We start from the raw sequence: 24,990 nt of genomic DNA, 5'->3' as shown, positions 1-24,990 counted from the left end.
AGTCTCTTTCAGGGCCTGTATTCCTTGTGACAGGACCGCATCCCACCCACTCGCTTCCACTTCACCCTCCTCTGGATCTGATGTATTGTCATCAGTATCATACTGCACGAGTTGGGCCAGAGTACGCTTTTGTGTGCAAATGGCGGGGGTTTGAGACGCTGGTATGGGAACTGAATCTCTATTCATCGGGTCATCCATAGACTGTCTTAAAATCTGCGTCTCTTTCTTATTATGGGACAATTTAGTAGAAATATTAGATATCATCCCTTTAATGGTAGCTAACCATGGGGGTTCTGCCCCACTAGCTTGAGAATGTACACTATCCTGAGTACAGGGTAGTGAGTCTCCAGGGTAGGAAAGACACTCAGCTGTGCAGGAAACACAGTCCCTGAACATGGTAACGGAAGGGACACACACACACACACACACACACACACACACACACACACACACACACACACAGACAGAAGGTGAAAACACAGTTTAACCCACACAGAGCCCAGAGGAAGACACAGAAATTGGAGCCAGCCACACAGCACCCCTGTAACCAAGTAAAACTTAGCTGGGTCGCCACACTAAGTCCCTTAATAGGGCTCAGTATACTACAACACTCCCACCCCCTTCTAAGACCCCCTGGTACCGCCAGTACCGTACAGTCAACTCAAAGAATATAATAGTTTAGCAATAAATGGGGTAAATATAGGAACTACAATAAAGCTAGTAAATAATTACAACACATGCAAGTATGGTGACAGATACTGGCCCCTGGAATATGTAATTTAATGTAACCTTTTTAGTTTTGGACCAGGGATGTTGTTTTGTTCTGTAAAACAGAGAGATATAACGCAATACCAACCTTTTCAACTGCTTGTTCCAGTTTGGCATTCAGCGCTTGTGCCTTCTTCAGGTATCTATTAACTTCATTAATATCACCATATGCTTCAAATTCTTCAACTTGCTTGCCATAGTTTTCCAGTTCTTCAATAAATCTCTCGCAACGCAACTATAAATACATTGGAAAGTAAATGGAAGAATTGCATAATTGCTATATAAAAGCACACCATTACAAGACTCACATATGATTTTGTATAAGATATTTAGAAAACTGCCAAAATGGTGCTATTTTAAAAGTTGTATTTACATTTGTTACATTTAACTGACAGCTCTGTTAGCAGTGAAGGACTGATGAGAAGTTCAGTTAAAAGTGGCTAGCATGGAGGTCAAACAATGTATTTTAGAAGTTTTAGGGTCCAAATACACATCCAGTACATTATAATTAGACAGGCCTACATCTGGCTAATGGCCAAAATCAAAGTCTGTGTTGACCCATTAGAGTCTCATAGCTGGCCAGCTGTGAGGAAACAAAGCTAAACAGTGTGCCACTGTGGACTACTGTATGTTAATATGAACAAAACTGTACATTAATTACTTAATTTTTGTGGAGAATTATGTTTATTATTATTTTAGTAGGAGTCTGTAACATCAAACATGGAAGGTGGCACAGAACAGAAACAAGGCAGCAAAAGATGTAAATCTGGGCTAGCTCTGTCTGGGTAGGGTTTTTTTTTTTCCTTTTAAAGCATTTGGAAACTCCCATCTTAAAAGACTCCCCCGAGAGGATAACATTTATTTCTACTTTTTAAAAAATCATTTGTTAATAAAATAATTTACTCAGAAACCAGAACCGATTAGTAAACTTGCCAGACCTTTAGTCCATCTTGGTACTGTGCAGTCTTTTCTTTTATTATATTTCTGTGCTCCTCAAAAATCTCTCCCATTCGGGCATGCCACTGGAAAGTACTGTTGTTCAAACGAATGTCTGCAGGGGACAGTGTGACGTAATCTATGAGGAAAATTAAACGATTTTTGGCTTCTACAAGACTCTGCTCCAAAGCCAGCATATCTTCAACTTCCACTTTTTGAATGTATTCCTAAGGGTGATTAAAAAAAAATATTAAAACTGTAGTACAGCTTATTTTAAAATGACCATTATAAAGTATTTATAACTAAAGACATCATATAATGACAAACCTAAAACGACTCACAATGTTTTTGCAATCTACAATACTTAGCAGATTTAGATCTGTTCACACGGCATCTATGAAAACTGCGCCAGATATAGAACATGTCCTGGCAATGTAATTTATGTGGTGTTTAAATTATATCATATTATTATTATTATTCCTGGAAATTCAATATTTGGAAGGTAAAGTGGATTTGCACATTAACACAGATAATAGGTATGCCCCGGTAGAGGCTGATTTAGACCTCATGGGCCCCTAGGCAATGCAACCACTTGGGCACCCCTTCCTCAAACAATCCTCAGTGTGCCCCCCTACCACCAATTGTAGCAGACAGGCCCCCGCTCATTGTGCTGTCCCTCAGTCAATGTATGCTCCCCAATCTGCCCCCCCCCCCCCCCCCCCCCCGATTATAGCAAGCGGATGATAGTTGTACTAGTGCACTTAAATCACACTGTAGGCACTGCGCACAGACAGGTGCAGGCAACTGGCAGCTATCTTGCCACTGACAGGCTGCTGGGAGTATTTAACCAGTCCGGAACTCAGACATTTTTGTCGGAAATCAGAAATGCCCTCTGACTCCATGGTCTGTTGGAGAGCCCCCCTGGGTCTCGTGGTAAATCCGCTACTGCGTGGTGGTGAGTTCGCTAACTTAATTGTCAGACCTCGTAGAATGGAGTCACACTAAAGGCACTGATATATAGTCAATACAGTCACTGACTGAGGGGTGCAATAATGGATATTATCAGAGATGGGGGACATGCTTATAGGGGATTGGGGACATGCTACAATCACTGAGGGGACTACGACTGATACATAATGCAGGCACCCATACTGTATAATACTTATCCTTACACCCAATTACATTAGTGAAGACTGCATTATATATAAGTGCCTCCCCTTACTGATTGTAGCAGCCTAGTAGGACCCACATTCCTTAAAATAACCATTATTATACTCAGTCAGTGTGACTGTATTGATTATATATGTGTCCCACTGATTGTAGCAGGCATCTCCTATACACGGTAGCACTTAAAATAGAGTATAATAGTATATTGATATATCACCAGTCAGTTCATACCTCCATCACAGACATGATTGTAGCAGGTGGATGTTATATACTGTAATTAAAATAACACTGACCAACCCCCCTTCCACACACACACACACACACACACACACACACACACACACACACACACACACACACACACACTCTTGCATGATTTGATTTTGAATTAGGTGGATGTTGTATAAAAAAAAACACTGGAAGATGGAAGACCTAATGTTTTTTTCTGTGCACATCCTGGCTCCTCTCTCTACGCATCTGACTTCATACACACGTGTGTCGTGACTGGTCACACGCAGAGTACTGCAGGACTGGAGACACAGGTGTGCGCTGGAGCCGGCACCCAGAAGCTGTCTAATTACTGATAGCCTGCCGGGAGTATTCAGCCAGTCCAGCTCTCTGACAATTTCAGTAAAACTCGCAGTCCGCCAGAAAAGCCCTTTATACAGCCTTGTTGGCAAGCCCCCAGGGATCAGCAGGGCCCCCTAAGACCAACAGGGCCCTAAGCATCCACTTTGGTTGCCTTGTGGTAAATCCTCCACTGTGCCCCCTGTCTGTGACTTTGAATCATATCACTAGTGGCCCAGGTCTCTGGCACTTCCCAGCATAGTATAAATCTGACAAAATTTAGGAATTTCCTAATTACTCTATGGATGAATTACTTGGATAACAACTTAGAAGCATGGGATACTCCAATGGTGTTCTGGGGGGGCATCAATGGTGGTCCTGTGGGGGCATATTATTGAATATATATCCAGGCAACGGAAGGAGTTTGAGGTAATTGAGGAGTCAGAAGACACTGGCACCACAATAGGTTGGTTGATATGAAAACCTGACACAACCTTTGGAAGAAATTGCTGATGCGTTCTGAGCTCAGCTCTATCTTCATGGAAAATCAAGTAGGGGCTCTTGCATGACAATGCCCCCAATTCTGATGCAGCAGATGCCAATGCCAATAGTGTGACCGCCTTCCAAGTAAGAAACTTGACATCCACCTCCTGCAAAGGTTCGAACCAATCTGATTGCAGGAACTGCAGCACCACATTAAGATCCCAAGGTGCCGTAGGAGGCACAAAGGGTGGTTGGATGTGCAGAACCCCTTTCAAGAATGTCTGAACCTCAGGGAGGGCAGCCAATTGTTTCTGGAAGAAAATGGACAAGGCCGAAATCTGGACCTTTATGGAGCCCAAGCGTAGGCCCATATCCACACCTGCTTGCAGAAAGAGGAGAAACAGTCCCAGTTGAAACTCCACCGCTGGAAACTTTTTGGATTCACACCAAGACACATACTTTTTCCAAATCCGATGGTAATGTTTAGATGTAACTCCCTTCCTAGCTTGTATCAGGGTAGGAATGACCTTTTTCGGAATGCCTTTCCGAGCTAAGATCTGGCTTTCAACCTCCATGCCGTCAAACGTAGCCGCAGTAAGTCTTGATAGGCGAACGGCCCCTGTTGCAGAAGGTCCTCGAGAAGAGGAAGAGGCCTCGGATCTTCCAGCAGTAATTCCAGAAGATCCGCGTGCCAAGCCCTCCTTGGGCAGTCCGGAGCAATGAGGATCGCCTGAACTCTTGTTCTTTTTATTAGTTTGAGAATCCTTGGGATGAGTGGAAGTGGAGGGAGCACATACACTGCCTGGAACACCAACGGAGTTACCAGTGCGTCCACCGCCACTGCCTGTGGGTCTTTCAACCTGGAACAGTACCTCCGAAGCTTTTTGTGGAGGCAAGAGGCCATTATGTCTACCTGAGGTACACCCCATCGGCTTGTTACCTCTGCGAACACCTCCGGGTGGAGGCCCCATTCTCCTGGATGGAGATCGTGTCTGCTGAGGAAGTCCGCTTCTCAGTTGTCCACTCCCGGAATGATTGCTGACAGCACCACCGCGTGCTTTTCTGCCCAGAGGAGGATTCTTGTTACCTCTAACATTGCCGCTCTGCTCTTCATTCCGCCCTGTCGGTTTGTGTAGGACACTGCCGTTACATTGTCCGACTGAACCTGAACGGCCTGATCTTGCAGAAGATGCGCTGCTTGTAAAGGCCGTTGTATATGGCCCTTAGTTCCAGAATGTTTATCGGAAGGATGGATTCCAGACTTGACCACTTTCCTTGAAAGTTTTCCCCTTGGGTGACTGCTCCCCAACCTCTGAGACTTGCATCCGTGGTTAGAAGGATTCAATTCTGAATCCCAAACCTGTGGCCCTCGAGTAGGCGAGAAGTTTGCAGCCACCAGAGGAGTGAAATTCTGGCTTTCGGCGACAGGCGTATCCAATGGTGCATGTGAAGATGTGATCCCAACCATTTGTCTAGGAGATCCAGTTGGAAGGACCTCGCATGGAATCTTCCGTACTGAAGAGCCTCGTAGGAGGCTACCATCTTCCCCAGAAGGTGAATGCACTGATGAACCAATACCCGGGCTGGCTTCAGAACATCCCGTACCATTGATTGGATCACCAAAGCTTTCTCCACTGGTAGAAACACCCTCTGCACTTCCATGTCGATTATCATCCCCAGGACGGGCAGTCTCCTTGTCGGCTCCAAATGTGACTTTGGAAGGTTCTGCAACACTCTCTCACTGGAAGATGCTTGGATGAAGCAGAACCTGTTCCTGGGAACCTGTTGATGCAGGTTTTCTGGATTTTCCCCGACCTCCTCTAAAGAAGGTGGGGGGAGTTTTGGATTTTTTAAATTTTGCGGTCCGAAAGGACTGCAGTGTTGGCGTAGGATAAGATTTCCTAGCCGGTGCTGCTGCGGAGGGAAGAAATGTCGACTTACCCGCAGTCGCTGTGGAAATCCACGCATCCAATTCGGCCCAAAATAGTGCCTGACCTGTGAAGGGTAGGTTCTCCACACTTTTCTTGGATTCTGCATCCGCAGTCCATTGGCGTAGCCAGAGTCCTCTGCGTGTCGATACTGCCATGGAAGTAGCCCTCGCATTAAGCAGACCAATGTCCTTCATGACTTCCACCATGAAACCTGCAGAATCCTATATGTGACGGTAAAACAAGTCAATGTCACTCCTATCCATAGTATCAAAGTCCTCTAGTAAAGTGCTTGACCATTTTACTATGGCTTTAGAAAGCCACGCACAAGTAATAGTGCACCTGTAGCCGTGTATAGAGATTTGAGCGTAGTCTCAATTTTGCGGTCAGCTGGCTCCTTTAAGGCGGCTGAACCAGGGACAGGTAAAACCACCTTTTTAAACAACCTAGATACAGAAGCGTCTACTATAGGTGGGTTTTCCCACTTCTTCCTATCCTCTTCAGGGAAAGGGAAAGCAATGAGAATTCTTTTATGGATTTGGAATTTTTTCTCTGGGTTTTCCCAGGATTTTTCAAATAAGGAGTTTAACTGCTTTGAAGCTGGGAAGGTGAGCGAGGATTTCTTATTTACTGTAAAATAAGATTCCTCTTCCGGCTCAGGTACCTTCTCAGTAATATGCAAAACATTCCTAACGGCTTCAATCATGAGCTGCACCCCTTTAGCAAGGAATGCATCTCCCCCCTGCATATCCCTATCACCGTCCCCTGTATCAGAGTCGGTATCAGTGTCAGCTTGCATTATCTGGGCAAGTGTATGCTTTTTTGGGTATGTAGGTGGGCTCTTAGATGAAGTAGTGGGAGCTGAATACTTCAAACGCTCTACAGATTTTCTCAAAAACTGCGTCTCTTTCTCAGTATGTGACATCCTATTTGAAATCTGGGATATCATTCCCCTTAAAGAATCTACCCATGGGGGTTCGGATTCAGAAGGCTGAGACAGTATAGTGCAGTCCTGAGTACATGGAATAGACTCCTCAGTAGAAGATAAACACTCCGCAGCACAGGACACAGAGGCCCTCATTCCGAGTTGATCGCTAGCTGCCGTTGTTCGCAGCGCAGCGATCAGACTAAAAAGCGGCATTTCTGCGCATGCGTACGGGCCGCAGTACGCACGCGCGAAGTACTTTCACACAAAACTATGCAGTTTTACACAAGGTCGAGCGATGCTTTTCTGTCGCTCTGTTGATCGGTGAGTGATTGACAGGAAGTGGGTGTTTCTGGGTGGTAACTGACCGTTTTCCGGGAGTGTGCTAAAAAACGCAGGCGGGTCAGGTAAAAACACAGGCGTGCCCGGGGAAACGGGGGAGTGGCTGGCCGAACGCAGGGCGTGTTTGTGACGTCAAAGCAGGAACTAAACTGTCTGCAGTGATCGCAAGGTAGGAGTAGGTTTGGAGCCACTCTGAAACTGCATGAACATTTTTACGAGCAGTTCTGCTAACCTTTCGGTCGCACTTCTGCTAAGCTAAGATACACTCCCAGAGGGCGGCGGCCTAGCGTTTGCACTGCTGCTAAAAGCAGCTAGCGAGCGATCAACTCGGAATGAGGGCCAAAGTCCTTAGGCATGGTAATGTGGGATATACACACTTACACAGACACAGGAAAAATAAGAATTTACTTACCGATAATTCTATTTCTCGGAGTCCGTAGTGGATGCTGGGGTTCCTGAAAGGACCATGGGGAATAGCGGCTCCGCAGGAGACAGGGCACAAAAAGTAAAGCTTTAGGATCAGGTGGTGTGCACTGGCTCCTCCCCCTATGACCCTCCTCCAAGCCTCAGTTAGGATACTGTGCCCGGACGAGCGTACACAATAAGGAAGGATTTTGAATCCCGGGTAAGACTCATACCAGCCACACCAATCACACTGTACAACCTGTGATCTGAACCCAGTTAACAGTATGATAACAGCGGAGCCTCTGAAAAGATGGCTCACAACAATAATAACCCGATTTTTGTAACTATGTACAAGTATTGCAGATAATCCGCACTTGGGATGGGCGCCCAGCATCCACTACGGACTCCGAGAAATAGAATTATCGGTAAGTAAATTCTTATTTTCTCTATCGTCCTAGTGGATGCTGGGGTTCCTGAAAGGACCATGGGGATTATACCAAAGCTCCCAAACGGGCGGGAGAGTGCGGATGACTCTGCAGCACCGAATGAGAGAACTCCAGGTCCTCCTTAGCCAGGGTATCAAATTTGTAGGATTTTACAAACGTGTTTGCCCCTGACTAAGTAGCCGCTCGGCAAAGTTGTAAAGCCGAGACCCCTCGGGCAGCCGCCCAAGATGAGCCCACCTTCCTTGTGGAATGGGCATTTACATATTTTGGCTGTGGCAGGCCTGCCACAGAATGTGCAAGCTGAATTGTATTACACATCCAACTAGCAATAGTCTGCTTAGAAGCAAGAGCACCCAGTTTGTTGGGTGCATACAGGATAACAGCAAGTCAGTTTTCCTGACTCCAGCCGTCCTGGAACCTATATTTTCAGGGCCCTGACAACATCTAGCCACTTGGAGTCCTCCAAGTCCCTAGTAGGCGCAAGGCACCACAATAAGCTGGTTCAGGTGAAACACTGACACCCCCTTAGGGAGAGAACTGGGGACGAGTCCGCAGCTCTGCCCTGTCCGAATGGACAAACAGATATGGGCTTTTTTGAGAAAAAAACCACCAATTTGACACTCGCCTGGCCCAGGCCAGGGCCAAGAGCATGGTCACTTTTCATGTGAGATGCTTCAAATCCACAGATTTGACTGGTTTTAAACCAATGTGATTTGAGGAATCCCAGAACTACGTTGAGATCCTGCAGTGCCACTGGAGGCACAAAAAGGGGGTTGTATATGCAATACTCCCTTGACAAACTTCTGGACTTCAGGAACTGAAGCCAATTCTTTCTGGAAGAAAATCGACAGGGCCGAAATTTGAACCTTAATGGACCCCAATTTGAGGCCCATAGACACTCCTGTTTGCAGGAAATACAGGAATCGACCGAGTTGAAATTTCTTCGTGGGGCCTTCCTGGCCTCACACCACGCAACATATTTTCGCCACATGTGGTGATAATGTTGTGCGGTCACCTCCTTCCTGGCTTTGACCAGGGTAGGAATGACCTCTTCCGGAATGCCTTTTTCCCTTAGGATCCGGCGTTCCACCGCCATGCCGTCAAACGCAGCTGCGGTAAGTCTTGGAACAGACATGGTACTTGCTGAAGCAAGTCCCTTCTTAGCGGCAGAGGCCATAAGTCCTCTGTGAGCATCTCTTGAAGTTCCGGGTACCAAGTCCTTCTTGGCCAATCCGGAGCCATGAGTATAGTTCTTACTCCTCTACGTCTTATAATTCTCAGTACCTTAGGTATGAGAAGCAGAGGAGGGAACACATACACCGACTGGTACACCCACGGTGTTACCAGAACGTCCACAGCTATTGCCTGAGGGTCTCTTGACCTGGCGCAATACCTGTCCCGTTTTTTGTTCAGACGGGACGCCATCATGTCCACCTTTGGTATTTCCCAACGGTTCACAATCATGTGGAAAAACTTCCCGATGAAGTTTCCACTCTCCCGGGTGGAGGTCGTGCCTGCTGAGGAAGTCTGCTTCCCAGTTTCCATTCCCGGAATGAAACACTGCTGACAGTGCTATCACATGATTTTCCGCCCAGCGAAAAGTCCTTGCAGTTTTTGCCATTGCCCTCCTGCTTCTTGTGCCGCCCTGTCTGTTTACGTGGGCGACTGCCGTGATGTTTTTCCCACTGGATCAATACCGGCTGCCTTGAAGCAGAGGTCTTGCTAAGCTTAGAGCATTATAAAATTACCCTTAGCTCCAGTATATTTATGTGGAGAAAAGTCTCCAGACTTGATCACACTCCCTGGAAATTTTTTCCTTGTGTGACTGCTCCCCAGCCTCTCGGGCTGGCCTCCGTGGTCACCAGCATCCAATCCTGAATGCCGAATCTGCGGCCCTCTAGTAGATGAGCACTCTGTAACCACCACAGGAGAGACACCCTTGTCCTTGGATATAGGGTTATCCGCTGATGCATCTGAAGATGCGATCCGGACCATTTGTCCAGCAGATCCCACTGAAAAGTTCTTGCGTGAAATCTGCCGAATGGAATTGCTTCGTAGGAAGCCACCATTTTTACCAGGACCCTTGTGCAATGATGCACTGACACTTTTCCTGGTTTTAGGAGGTTCCTGACTAGCTCGGATAACTCCCTGGCTTTCTCTTCCGGGAGAAACACCTTTTTCTGGACTGTGTCCAGAATCATCCCTAGGCACAGCAGACGTGTCGTTGGGATCAGCTGCGATTTTGGAATATTTAGAATCCACCCGTGCTGTTGTAGCAGTATCCGAGATAGTGCTACTCCGACCTCCAACTGTTCCCTGGACTTTGCCCTTATCAGGAGATCGTCCAAGTAAGGGATAATTAAGACGCCTTTTCTTCGAAGAAGAATCATCATTTCGGCCATTACCTTGGTAAAGACCCGGGGTGCCGTGGACAATCCAAACGGCAGCGTCTGAAACTGATAGTGACAGTTCTGTACCACGAACCTGAAGTACCCTTAGTGAGAAGGGCAAATTTGGGACATGGAGGTAAGCATCCCTGATGTCCCGGGACACTATATAGTCCCCTTCTTCCTGGTTCGTTATCACTGCTCTGAGTGACTCCATCTTGATTTGAACCTTTGTAAGTGTTCAAATTTTTTAGATTTAGAATAGGTCTCACCTAGCCTTCTGGCTTCAGTACCACAATATAGTGTGGAATAATACCCCTTTCCTTGTTGTAGGAGGGGTAATTTGATTATCACCTGCTGGGAATACAGCTTGTGAATTGTTTTCCATACTGCCTCCTTGTCGGAGGGAGACCTTGGTAAAGCAGACTTCAGGAGCCTGCGAGGGGGAAACGTCTCGACATTCCAATCTGTACCCCTGGGATACTACTTGTAGGATCCAGGGGTCCTGTACGGTCCCAGCGTCATGCTGAGAGCTTGGCAGAAGCGGTGGAAGGCTTCTGTTCCTGGGAATGGGCTGCCTGCTGCAGTCTTCTTCCCTTTCCTCTATCCCTGGGCAGATAAACTCTTATAGGGACGAAAGGACTGAGGCTGAAAAGACGGTGTCTTTTTCTGCAGAGATGTGACTTAGGGTAAAAACGGTGGATTTTCCAGCAGTTGCCGTGGCCACCAGGTCCGATGGACCGACCCCAAATAACTCCTCTTCCTTTATACGGCAATACACCTTTGTGCCGTTTGGAATCTGCATCACCTGACCACTGTCGTGTCCATAAACATCTTCTGGCAGATATGGACATCGCACTTACTCTTGATGCCAGAGTGCAAATATCCCTCTGTGCATCTCGTATATATAGAAATGCATCCTTTAAATGCTCTATAGTCAATAAAATACTGTCCCTGTCAAGGGTATCAATATTTTTAGTCAGGGAATCCGACCAAGCCACCCCAGCTCTGCACATCCAGGCTGAGGCGATCGCTGGTCGCAGTATAACACCAGTATGTGTGTATATACTTTTTATGATATTTTCCAGCCTCCTGTCAGCTGGCTCCTTGAGGACGGCCCTATCTATAGACGGTACCGCCACTTGTTTTGATAAGCGTGTGAGCGCCTTATCCACCCTAAGGGGTGTTTCCCACCGCGCCCTAACTTCTGGCGGGAAAGGGTATACCGCCAATAATTTTCTATCGGGGGGAAACCACGCATCATCACACACTTCATTTAATTTATCTGATTCAGGAAAAACTACAGGTAGTTTTTTCACATCCCACATAATACCCTCTTTTGTGGTACTTGTAGTATCAGAAATATGTAACACCTCCTTCATTGCCCTTAACAAGTAACGTGTGGCCCTAAAGGGAAATACGTTTGTTTCTTCACCGTCGACACTGAAATCAGTGTCCGTGTCTGTGTCTGTCGACCGACTGAGGTAAAAGGACGTTTTAACGCCCCTGACGGTGTTTGAGACGCCTGGACAGGTACTAATTTGTTTGCCAGCCGTCTCATGTCGCCAACCGACCTTGCAGCGTGTTGACATTATCACGTAATTCCATAAATAAGCCATCCATTCCGGTGTCGACTCCCTAGAGAGTGACATCACCATTACAGGCAATTTGCTCCGCCTCCTCACCAACATCGTCCTCATACATGTCGACACACACGTACCGACATATAGCACACACACACAGGGAATGCTCTGATAGAGGACAGGACCCCACTAGCCCCTTGGGGAGACAGAGGGAGAGTTTGCCAGCACACACCAAAGCGCTATATTTTACAGGGATAGCCTTATAATAAGTGCTCCCTTATAGCTGCTTTTATAAAATCACAATTTCGCCAAATTTTGCCCCCCCTCTCTTGATTTAACCCTGTTTCTGTAGTGCAGTGCAGGGGAGAGCCTGGGAGCCTTCCTGACCAGCGGAACTGTGTGAGGAAATGGCGCTGTGTGCTGAGGAGATAGGCCCCGCCCCTTTTTCGGCGGGCTCGTCTCCCGCTTAAAAATGGATTCTGGCAGGGGTTAAATATCTCCATATAGCCCCGGAGGCTATATGTGAGGTATTTTTTTTGCCAAAAAAAGGATTTTCATTGCTGCCCAGGGCGCCCCCACCCAGCGCCCTGCACCCTCAGTGACTGACGTGTGAAGTGTGCTGAGAGCAATGGCGCACAGCTGCAGTGCTGTGCGCTACCTTAAGAAGACTGAGGAGTCTTCTGCCGCCGATTCTGGACCTTCTTCTCTTTTCAGCATCTGCAAGGGGGCCGGCGGCGAGGCTCCGGTGACCATCCAGGCTGTACCTGTGATCGTCCCTCTGGAGCTAATGTCCAGTAGCCTAAGAAGCCAATCCATCCTGCACGCAGGTGAGTTCACTTCTTCTCCCCTAAGTCCCTCGATGCAGTGATCCTGTTGCCAGCAGGACTCACTGTAAAATAAAAAACCTAAGCTAAACTTTTCTAAGCAGCTCTTTAGGAGAGCCACCTAGATTGCACCCTTTTTGGCCGGGCACAAAAACCTAACTGAGGCTTGGAGGAGGGTCATAGGGGGAGGAGCCAGTGCACACCACCTGATCCTAAAGCTTTACTTTTTGTGCCCTGTCTCCTGCGGAGCCGCTATTCCCCATGGTCCTTTCAGGAACCCCAGCATCCACTAGGACGATAGAGAAATGTCAGACACAGTTTCCCCCAGAGTACGTTCAAAGAGTCCCAGAGTATAAGGAGCCAGCCACACAGCGCCCCTGTAGGCAATTATTATGATAAAAGCCTGGCGCTGACTAACTACCCTTAATAGGGTAATTAGTACTAGTGTCACACTCCCCCCTGTCTATAACACCCTGGTACCACAGAGGTATGCTGGAGTTATGTGGAGGGCAGCGCTCCCTGTCAGCGTTCTTTCCCATGTATCTGCAGGGAGAGAGTGGCACTGGTGAGTGCTGGATCCGATCTGACAGGAAGCCCCACCCCTTGCAATGGCGCACGGCTTCCCGCACTAATTGTTTATACTGGCCTGAAGTGTTTGTTGCTAATAGCGGGATTAGCCCCTGTTAGCTGAGTGACCAGTTTAGGGTGTTTGCGCGCTGGCTCAGGACGCCCCTCACAGCGCCTACACAGTGTGTTGCTGAGCCTTCCTGAAGCGTAGCCTGTCAGAGCTTCGATCCCACCCTTGTGCCGCCATACCCGATGGCGACCCGCTAACCGGGACGTCGGCGCTGTACTCACCACTCTTCTTTCTTCTGGCTCTGTTAGGGGGTAGCGGCCATGCTGTGGGAGTGAGCGGTCGCCTCGTGGGCTTGCGATCAGCACCCTCAGGAGCTCAGTGTCCTGTCAGCGGAGATAGAGAACCATTAACTTCAAGAGTTGGTTCCTACTCCCCCCATAAGTCCCACGAAGCAGGGAGGCTGTTGCCAGCAGCCTTCCTGTAACCTAACAAACTCAGAAAACAATAAAAGTATAAAAACTCCTAAGAGCTCCCCTAGCTGTGACCGGCTCCTCTGGGCATATTTTCTAAACTGAGTCTGGTAGGAGGGGCATAGAGGAAGGGGCCAGCCCACACTATTAAACTCTTACAGTGCCAGTGGCTCCGAAAGGACCCGTCTATACCCCATGGCACTAAAATGGACCCCAGCATCCTCTAGGACGTAAGAGAAAATGCCAAAAATCTTCTGAAGTTGCGGCAAACCAGAGAGATTGGTGGGATAAGTTTCCCAGATATACTGTACAGATGTACAACCAGGCAGCCATGTTCTGTTACCTATCTGATTGGATTCATGACTGTGATAATTATGCAAATACCTCTATTGAGAGGATTATTTTGGACAATAGCAGCCTACTTGGTTTCCCACATCTCCACGACCAAGAGTTGCATCCTGAATACCAGGTAACTCTGGCATATGATCCAGCATAAGGCTGATTTATCTCTCAGAAATCATTATTTCTTCCATTCTTGGATAATCCCGACTTCCAAAATGGTTAGGCCACAAACCCATTTACAATATGGCGAGTTAGCGGAATTACTAAAATAGGCTGTTAATACGGACACAAAACAAATCTTAATGTTTGCAGAGGCTGAGGAGAAGTGTGCTACAGCTGGTCACCCTATGACTTTTCTTCAGACAAAGCACTATATTACTTTTAGTAGTTCAGCAGTTTTCAGCTAATGAATGACAAAACCTGTTGATATGCTTTTAGCCGATCGTTACATTACTATTTTTTTTAAATTATTATTTTCTTATTTCATTTTGTTTTGGTTATTCATTTTAACCTAGATGGCCTGGCTTATGTGCATCTATTTTGTATATCTATTTGCTTGCACATTTAAGCATCCTTGCATTATAATTATATGACTTGTCTTATGCACATAATTATATTTATTTATACTGCTGAAATGTATACTTTTATGTATTCCGTTCAATTGAGATTTCTGTATATTACATGGATGGATGCCTCATGTTATTCTTCTGTACAAGGATTACTTGGTGTGTCATGTCTTGATTGTATATTATTGTATATTATTTATTATTATTTATTTTTTTTAAAGAGAGCATAAAATGTAACAATACCTTCAATTGCATGAGTTCATGTGTATTTGGGGGAGTACTTAGAGCCTTTTCTGCAATCTTTTCAAATTTGCTACACAACCTGTTAAAAAAAATGCACATAGTCCATTACATCATTCAATTAGCATTTAATTTATATTCCATATTTATTTGTTTCTTTCTTTCCCTGATGTTTTTACCAGTTTCACTTTGTTCATACGGATTCTATATGCAAGGCAGTGTAAGCTCTGAATGGAAATCTCACCTTCACCCACTTGGAAGTGTTGTCCCCAGCTCCCCTGCTTCTTACATGTGACATTACAACAAATCTTCACAATCCAAGTGTATTCAACAAGTTAGAAGCTATCGCTGCTTCTCCTACACATCAGCAGGCATCACTGTGCCGCAGAAGCAATAGAACACTGGATGAGTGACCATATGTCACACATTGCATGTTTTAAGAACATCCTAGCTAGAATTGGCCCTAGGCATAGGCATTATAGGCAACCTTACGCATTCCAGGTCTAGGGCGAGTGGTAGATTGGGGCACCGAGGTGTTGACTACCCTCTGATGTCTCCCTGATGCCGCTAGTGATGTACCCTGTGATGTCCCCCTGATGACGCTAATGATGTACCCTTTGATGTCCCCTGATGACACTAGTGATATACTATGTGGTGTCCCCCTGACAATATATGTGATGTAACCTGTGAGGTCCCCCTGATGACGCTAGTGATGTCCCTCTGATGACGTTAGTGATGTACCCTGTGATGTACTCTGTGATGTCACCCCGATAATGTTAGTGATGTACCCTGTGATATCCCCCTAATGAAGCTAGTGATGTACCCCGTAATGTCTGTGCTAAGTGAGGCATGTTGTGCTGGGTCAAGAGTTATCTGTGCTGTGACGTGTGCTGGGTGAGGGGTGCTCTGCTGGGTGAGGGGTGCTGAGTGAGATGCGCTGTGCTGTGATCTGTGCTGAGCTGGGAGAGGTGTGATGGGTGCTGTGCTGGGAGATAGGTGCTGTGATGGATGAGGGGCGCTGTGCATTAAGGGGAGAGGGGTGCTGTGAGGGGAGACCCTGGGGTGCTGTTTTCTGAGGGGAGAGTGTGTCCTGTAGAATTATTTCTGGGGTAACATTCAATATTCCGACTGTCGGGATCCCAACAGCCGAAAATACAGACACCAGAATCTCTGCGTCCGTCAGAACACCGACACCGGAATCCAGAACACATCAGGATTCTGACACCGGATTCCTGAGAGCCGGGATACCGAAGGTAAGTATAGCTGGGAGGCTGTAGGGGTAGAGAGGTTAGCGTTATGCTGTGGCCTGGGATGGTTAGGGCTAGGCACCACCAGTGGTGTGGGGGTGTTAGGTTTAGGCACTAAGGGGGGGAGGTTAGGGTAAGGCTCCAGGGTGTGGGAGGTTAGGTTTAGGCACAGTCCAGGGAGGTATGCGGGAGGTTAGGGTTAGGCTGCGGTAAGGGAAAGTTAAGGTTAGGGTGGTAGAGTGCATAACTCACCCCTGTCGGGATCTTCATCATCGGGATGCTGGCATTGGTATTCTGACCGCCGGCATCCCGTGCGCCGGGATTTCATACTCAACTTTTTTTCTGAGGTGGGGGTATAAGGGACTTTCCCCTAAAACCCATCCCTCTTTGTGCTGTGAGGGGAGAGCCTGGGATCATCTGCTAGGAGGCACCAGCCAAAATCTCAAAATCTTGCCTAAGGCACCAAAGTAGTTAGGGCCAGCTCTGGTCCTAGTCACTGGCACTCTGGGCAGCCTAGGTCTGTTTAATGGTGACACTGCCCCTTTCCTGTATTGCAGAGATAACAGGTTTGTCTACATACTGAAAAAAGTGCTACAGATGAAGATTTTTTTTAAACCATGAAGACATGTTGAATATAATAAGGGGTCACATAGAATTTTCAGCATCTTAATGTTGAATATAATAAGGGGTCACATAGAATTTTCAGCATCTTAAATATATATATATATATATATACACAGTATTGATTTTTCAGGATTTATTTTATAGGTTGCAATTTTACGGAAACGGCACAAATTCAGAAAAATGTAAAGCAGCAATTAGTTATAAGGCTGTATCAGTGTTATAACTGACTAGCTTTATATTTTGTGGCAACCTCGCTGAATTCCTGCCAGTTCCATAAACTTGGAACCTATCACATAGCCCTCTCATCTGCATTTCAGTATTCATCACCTATGTCCCCTGGGTTGGTCACCATACCGACGCCGGGATCCTGGCTTCGAGATGCCCAGCGGGGGTGGGGGTTGAGCGCAATGAAGCTCCTTGCAGTCTTGCTGCGCTCGCCACAGGTTCTATTCCCACTCTGTGGGTGTCATAGACACCCACAAGTGGGAATAGTCCCTGTTAGTCGGCATGCTGACTATCGGGATTGTTAGGGGACGGGATCCCACCGTCGGTATTGTGAGGCCGTCGGTCGCACAACTACATCCTATGTCACCCATATTTCTGAAAAGAAATAAAAGACACTTCATTAAATATACACAACTTGTAGCCACACAGGGCTACATTATTTGACTTTAGCAACTAATAATCCACAAACTTTAAAATTTATACAAAAAGCCACCATCACCAGGCACTGTATACTACAATTCTCTTCTCTGTAACAGCCTTCATAGAGGAAATCTGCATTATTGTTAAACATTAACTTCATAAAGCCAAGCAGATTGTGCAAGTATTTAACAATTATAAACCTAAGAAAAGAAGTGATGCTCTGTTATTTTGACTTTATGGAAGGAATCCAATTGCACGCAGGAAATGTAAAAACCCTGCAACACAGTGTTTTTCCTGCGGACAATTGGTAGCTAATTTGAAGTTTCCAATTAGCTTAATTAGTCAGTAATTTCTCACCTTCCGAAATGAGGTCTTCTTCATCCAGGGTCGTAGCTGGTACTCTGCAGCAGTGGTGAGTATGTGAGTTGTGTGGAGTGTGTGTGCAGTGTGTGTGAATGTTTGCAAGTGTGTGTGAGTGTGTTATGTGTGTGTGCATGTATACGAGTGTCTCCTGTTATGTGGGACCCCCCACCTGCAGTGTAATCCCCCACCGGAGCCCACTGCTGGGAGAACTACATCTCCCAGCAGCCCTTGCGCCTTCCAGTACCCCCGGAGCCTTCCAGCAGCCCCTGGGACTTCCAGCAGCCCCCTACCCAGTGGTAAGTTGGAGGGGAGACCACCGGGGGCCAAGAAATCTACCAGAGAGCACTGGACAGGCAGGTATCTTAGTTTCTTTTTACACGCGCCGCAGGGTTTTCAGCGCTGAAAACCCTGCAACCTTTTCTTTTAATTAAATACTGCAGGTATCGGGAGCGCGCATACCCGTGGTAATCCAAAATTGGGCGCAAGGTTTTTTACTTCACTAAACCTCGCGCCTAATTGGATTCCCCCCTATGTGCTAGCTAATTGATGCAACAGAGCTGGTGAAGTTAGTTTATAGACATACAGATTAAATGTTAATATCTACACAATGTCCAAGGAATTATATTTTTTCCTTACATTTTTTTGCATATAGGGGGTAATTCAGATCTGATTGCAGCAGCAAATTTATTGGCAGTTGGGCAAAACCATGTGCACTGCAGGTGTGGCAGATATAATATTTGCAGAGAGAGTTAGATTTGGGTGGGTTATTTAATTTTGTTTCTGTGCAGGGTAAATATTGGCTGCTTTATTTTTACACTGCAATGTGCAGTGCACATGGTTTTGCCCAACTCCTAACAAATTTGCTGCTGCGATCAACTCTGAATTAGGCCCATATTTTTATATACTGTAGAAGTCTCATTTTCTTACTAGCTAATAGCATGAATATAAAAGATATTTAACTTTTATGTATACAGGGGAACTGTTTTACTGCTTCACTATTTACATAGTGGAGAAAATAAACATACGAGACACCCCCAGGAAAATATCTACTCACACAGCATGTACCATAAAACAGGTTATTTAATAATTCTCTCATCATGAGAGAAAACATAAGTTAAGCTTCATTGCAGCAGAGAACTTACCCTCTGTTGGTCTCCTGGTGATCTTTAAACATTTTCTCTATCAGTTTTCCACAAATAGCTTCTGACCGCTTTGCCAAAGCTCTGGTCAGTTCATCACAGTGGAGTTCAAACATCCCTAAGCGAATGAACTGAACAAAAACAGCGTATCTTGGTTTACAAGATTTTATTTGAAGTATATATATATTCAGATGGCAAGTGTGGAAAAAATGCTGCAAAATAAGGATGCTTTCAAAAATAGAAATGTTAATAGTTTATATTTATAAATTAACTAAATGCAAAGTGAATGAACAAAAGAGAAATCTAAATCAAATCAATATTTGGTGTGACAACCCTTTGCCTTCAAAACAGCATCTAGGTACACAGTCTTTGAAGAAAATCGTCAGGGAGGTTGTTTCAAACATCTTGGAGAACTAACCACAGATCTTCTGTGGATGTAGGCTTGCTCAAATCCTTCTGTGTCTTTATGTAATCTCAGACAGACTCGATGATGTTGAGATCAAGGCTCTGTGGGGGCCATATCATCACTTTTAGGACACCTTGTTTGTCATGTCCCACGATATATGTGTTTCATATGTTGTCATGTTACCATTGCAAGCTTTTGCATCTTGTTAAAATTTGTCCCTCCTGATTTCCTGTAGCTAGGTTCTGATGTCATTAGTCCTTCCCTCATCCTGCCTCCAGCACCTTGTGTGCGTCTGCCATTTTAGCTTCCTGACTAGCTCTGGTAAATTATCATCTTTTCACCTACTGTTTTGTGCATAACTACAAGAATATCAGCTTGAAATAAACCCTCATCTGGATTCTTCATACATGCCTCTTCAGTTGAGTTGACGCTATCTGACAAGGTCTCTTGGTGTGAGTACTGGTTCATTTTAGACATACACAGAGGAACTGTCTCAGGAGCCTTACATTTATAGCCTGGTTATTAAGTCAGAATAGTGAAAAGATGGTTGATAAAAACTGCCAGATATAACAGTAAGCCAGTTGCAGCTTCTGCTGATACAAATACATTAACAAAGCATGCCTACAGTGTAACAGGAAATCAGTGTTTGCAGCTACAGCACAGCCCATTACAGCATAGCATAGCAAGCTACAAACTCACTCCAGCATTATTCAGATCCATTTTCCTGTGTACTATCATGGTTGAAGGGAATATTGTTCTGCCTTTTCAAGATGAACAATGTCTACAATCAGAACAAGAAGAAGTTATGGATCTCGACCTGCAGTCTAAACGCCCTGCTAAGCCTACATGGAAGGTAAAAGAGAATCTTGAAGGTAGGAAACATGAACTTTCTTCTACTGTCCTAAACGTATGGAAAAATGGCAAAGTCATATGTCCACCATCTCTCAGCCTGTTTGTGATGTGTCACCGCTAGAGGGAGCCCTAGGACAGCTTTGTTCAGTATATGAACTTTATAAAGTCTCAAGTAAGGAATATATAAGCATTTTGAAGAAACTCAATACTCAGGATTCTTTAGAAGAATGGCAAAGCTTTAATCGTCTTAATTTGGATCGAGACAGTTTATTGCATGAAGTTAAGTCTAAGACAGCGGCCAGAATCGCACAATTACTGGAAACATCACGCATTTCTGTGTCCACCAGTCATTCAAAACGATCATCTAAGTTACGAACTTCAAAATATTCCATGCTCAGTGAACAACTTATAAAGGCACGTGCAGAAGCAGAAACTTCTAAAATACAAGATGACTTTGTACAAAGGAAGGCAGAAATGGAAGCCAGAGCAGCACGCGAAAAGGCCAAAATGGAAGCAAGAGTAGCAGATAAAAAGGCTGAAGTGGAAGCCAGAGCAGCACGTGAATAGCCCGAAATGGAAGCAATTCTACGGTCAAAAGTTTTGGCGCAAGCTGCCAGTGGAAGTGAAAGAGACAGCATCAGTTTAAGTGAAGTGTATGTGGAGGATTCTCTTAAGTGCACAAGACACTATGGGGGTAATTCTGAGTTGATCGCAGCAACAAGTTTGTTAGCAATTGGGCAAAACCATGTGCACTGCAGGGGGGGCAGATATAACATTTGCAGAGAGAGTTAGATTTGGGTGGGTTATTTCGTTTCTGTGCAGGGTAAATACTGGCTGCTTTATTTTAACACTGCAATTTAGATTTCAGTTTGAATACATCCCACCCAAATCTAACTCTCTCTGCACGTTATATCTGTCCCCCCAGCAGTGCACATGGTTTTGCCCAACTGCTAACAAACTTGCTGCTGCAATCAACTCAGAATTAGGCCCAATGTCCTAAGTCAAAACACTGAACCCCTGATTGCTGCAAACATTCCCAACAGTGCGGACATCCTTCCAGAACAAAAGGACTCAGATCCCTATGCAACACGCCACATCCAAGGTCAGTACAATGCACAACCACTTGGTCATCCTGACCCATTTTCACACACCACAGTGCACCAAGGCCCAACACCTCATAAAACTCAATATACAAATGCCTGGTCACAAACCAATATGCCAGTAAGTCACCAAATCCCTGGCAACCACACAGTTCCACATGCAACGAGACCTACAGAGTTTAAACCAGCTCTTAGGCTGAATACCTATGCACCCCCCTATCTCCCTATGTCTCTTACCCAGAACACCGCAAATAATATGAACAGCACTACTCATCCAACAATTGCCCAAAGTCAGAGAAAACAGACATGTCAGACTTTGCAAGATACATGGTTCGCCGTGAACCTACAAAGACCGGCCTCACTAGGTTTGATGACCAGCCTAAGAACTACAGAGGTTGGAAATGTACCTTCAGAACCGCAACTAATGGCCTTGGCATTACTGCTGCTGAAGAACTAGATCTGCTGATCACGTGGCTGGGCCCACAGTCTACAGAATGTGTCAAAAGACTCAGATCCGTCCACATTGATAATCCTGCGGCAAGCCTCATTGCTGCTTGGGAAAGGTTAGAACGAAGCTTTGGAAGTCCTGAAGCCATAGAGGATGCTCTGATCAATATATATATAATATATATAATCCAAGAAGGATCATCACAGTGGGTAAGTATTGAGCTGTGCAGAGACTGCACAAACTTTTTGCTTGTGCAGCTCTCTGCACAGCCGATTGCACACCTGCACAGCTCTAACCCCCTCCCCTGTAGGTGGCGATTACCTGGTCACAGCAGTGCAAAAAATAGCCTGCATGCGACCAGGTCGGAATGACCGCCATTGTCCTGCTGATGAATACATTTGGAGCCAATCAGACGCTTTCCTCATGGTATTGCACAATGTTTAAATACCTGTCTGTATTTACTTCAAAAACTGTGTGCAAGCATACCTAGAAGAACTGATGCTGTTTTGAAGGTAAAGGGTGGTCACAGCAAATATTGATTTGATGTAGATTTCACTTCTGTTCACTCACTTTGCATTTTGTTAATTGATAAAAAATAAACTCTTAACACTTCTATTTTATAAAGCTTTCTTACTTTGCAGCATTTTTCCACACCTGCCTAAAACTCTTGCACAATACTATATACATTCTGAAAACTCCTACACACATGGTTGCAGCCTGAGAAATCCTCTGGATACAATTGTGGGCCCTATGTGGGAGTTCCAGTGCTTTTAGCATTTACTGACTCTGTCTCTGGATATACCAATTGATACACTATTGCACTTTTAAAAAATAGGTATTTTAACCGAGTGTACCGAACTAAACTATATGTTCAGGCGGCCTTAGTAAAGTCTGACCATGAAGTCAATTTTTAAAGGAATATTACCTCTTTTTTATGCAATGAGTTTAATTATCTAAAGGTTGATCATAATATTCTGTATGCAGAATTATACAGTGTATAGGTGCTCCAATACAAAAATATATTTCTGTTACCCCTGATGAAGTCAAACTGACGAAACGCGTTGGGTTTATCAGTCATTAGTCAGTATTCCAGTTAGGAAAATTACTCCCTTCGCCAAGCGCACACCTTGCTAAGATTCCGACAGAGACGTGGACTAGAAGACCAGGGGACCAATAGGCATTGAGTCAAGCCGTAATCCGGTACGCAATATTATTCTTGCGTGTGACAAAAAGTTATTTAAGGGATACTACACTATAGGCGCTCTGCTGTTTCTTCCTCTACTTTCAGATTTTCCTTTGGGCTACGTATACCTAGTGGCACTATTTGAAGAACTGAGCAGCCACCCGTTAAAACGGGGAAAGTGTGGACTATTTGACTATTTAATCGAACATAAGTTGTAAAAAACTTATATACTGGACTAGTCATTCGACCAAATTCATCTGTGACTTCAGACTATATTTTGTCAGTAAGGAACTTTGTATATTTTGGATAAGCGCACTAATCCATTCTTTTTCATTAATACTATATATATATATATATATATATATATATATATACACAAACACACACTATGTAGATGTAAAAAATGTTTATCTACACACACACAAAGCAAGAACACACACAAATACGTACGTACACTACATTGCCAAATGTATGTGAACATCCCTGCTAATTATCGTGTTTGGCAAGGTGCATAACACATACAATATATTTAGATTCAAACATAAGCATTAAAATGTGGTTTAGTCATAGTGAACCACCTCTCCACTAAGTCAGTTAGGCCGGGAGGTTCTCTAAAATCCACCTAGAAAAGTGGGCAAGTCTCACATATTCTGCTTACACCGGACTGCTCACCCCGCAGCTGACGGAGGACAAGTGGTCAGGGCGATGATGCGATTTGTGCTGAATTACATCCTTGTAGCCCCGCCCCTGCTTTACAATGCTAATGATGTGGGCATTGTATAGCGGGAGGCAGGGCCAAGATGACGCAATCATGTCTCCACACACACAGACTGCCAGAAAATTGGCATGTATGTGCAAGTGCTATTATACTGCAAAGTAGAACAATCTATGAGCTACAACAGCTTAGCTACAAAGTATTAGGCCACAACAGGATCACCAAGTGCTGAAGTCAGCAGCTTGAAGTCTTCTGTCCTCAGTTCCTCTTCCAAAATGTCACTGAAAGCAACATCAGCAAATAATCTTTGTTGGGAAATTCATAGATCAGGTTTATATGGCACAGCAGACATACACAATCCTAAGATTATCACACACAAACTTAAGCCCTGTACACACTAGCTGATGTGCGATCAGGCAATATTGGCTGCGGCAGGGAGGGAGCCGACCCGATGCCGGCGGGGAGGGAGCTATGGGGTGGAGCGGGGGCCATGCTGCAGCATGGCTCTCGTTAACGAGGTACTCCCTTTTCTGAACTTTTCAGATGAGGGAGGGGATCGTTAACGATGTGCGGGAGTGTGCATCGTTAACGATGTTGAGTGTACACACTAGACGAAATAGTTAAAGATATTGCTCAGAATGGCCCCTTTGAGCAATATCTTTTACTTTCTCGTCTAGTGGGAGTGGGGCTTTAGACTATAGTGGTGTAAGCTATACTACCAGTGAAATCACATTTTCTGGAGTGATTAATCACATGACCCCATCTGGCAGTCTGAAGACAATGCAGGTTTTAGGTGATGCAAGGTTTTTTAAGATGCGTACTGCCAACTATAAAGTTTGGCAGAGGTTTGATGCAGCTTTTCATGGTTTGACCTGGGACCTTAGTTCCAGTGGAGGGAAATTTGTGTTATAACATACAATTACATTTTAGGTGGGGCCCTGGATCAGCTATCAGTGGAGTTAGGAGGGGAGAAGTATTAAAAGGTAATTAATGGGTTTAGTGCTTCTCAAGCTTCATTATGATGTGACCACATACTTTCTAGGCCCTAAGAAGACCTGTGTGTGGTAATCTATTATAAAATCGGAGCTTGATTGAAATCACGAACAGGGGCATCATTGGGGTCGGTGACACCTGGTGCACCAAAGTAGCATCCCAGCACATGCCAGAGACACGTGCAACTGAAAGGGAGCATGACCTGGTGGGGAGGAATCATGGCTTTGCGACACACCCCTGTTTTCATCACTTTGGGGGAGTGCTCAGCATTCACTGAGATTCTGCCCTGCCCCAGAGACTCCCCCTGCACTGCCGGCTC

General features: G+C 45.3%; 1 protein-coding gene across 1 annotated transcript in view; it reads right to left on the bottom strand.

The window, feature by feature from the left end:
* The window catches only part of DNAH7 (dynein axonemal heavy chain 7), a 1,092,938-nt gene that overhangs the window by 730,059 nt on the left and 337,889 nt on the right, over positions 1 to 24,990 (bottom strand). The window contains exons 13-16 of the mRNA XM_063934143.1: positions 18,978 to 19,105; positions 14,960 to 15,038; positions 1,707 to 1,931; positions 857 to 1,003 (exon numbers count right to left, since the gene is read on the bottom strand). Coding sequence (XP_063790213.1) covers positions 857 to 1,003; positions 1,707 to 1,931; positions 14,960 to 15,038; positions 18,978 to 19,105 — 579 coding nt within the window. The remainder of the gene's footprint in view (positions 1 to 856; positions 1,004 to 1,706; positions 1,932 to 14,959; positions 15,039 to 18,977; positions 19,106 to 24,990) is intronic.

The sequence above is a fragment of the Pseudophryne corroboree genome, chromosome 7, assembly GCF_028390025.1.
Source record: "Pseudophryne corroboree isolate aPseCor3 chromosome 7, aPseCor3.hap2, whole genome shotgun sequence".
NCBI classification, from domain to species: domain Eukaryota; kingdom Metazoa; phylum Chordata; class Amphibia; order Anura; family Myobatrachidae; genus Pseudophryne; species Pseudophryne corroboree.
Note: the sequence above shows the minus strand (reverse complement) of the source record. Positions and strands in the feature narration are given on the sequence as shown.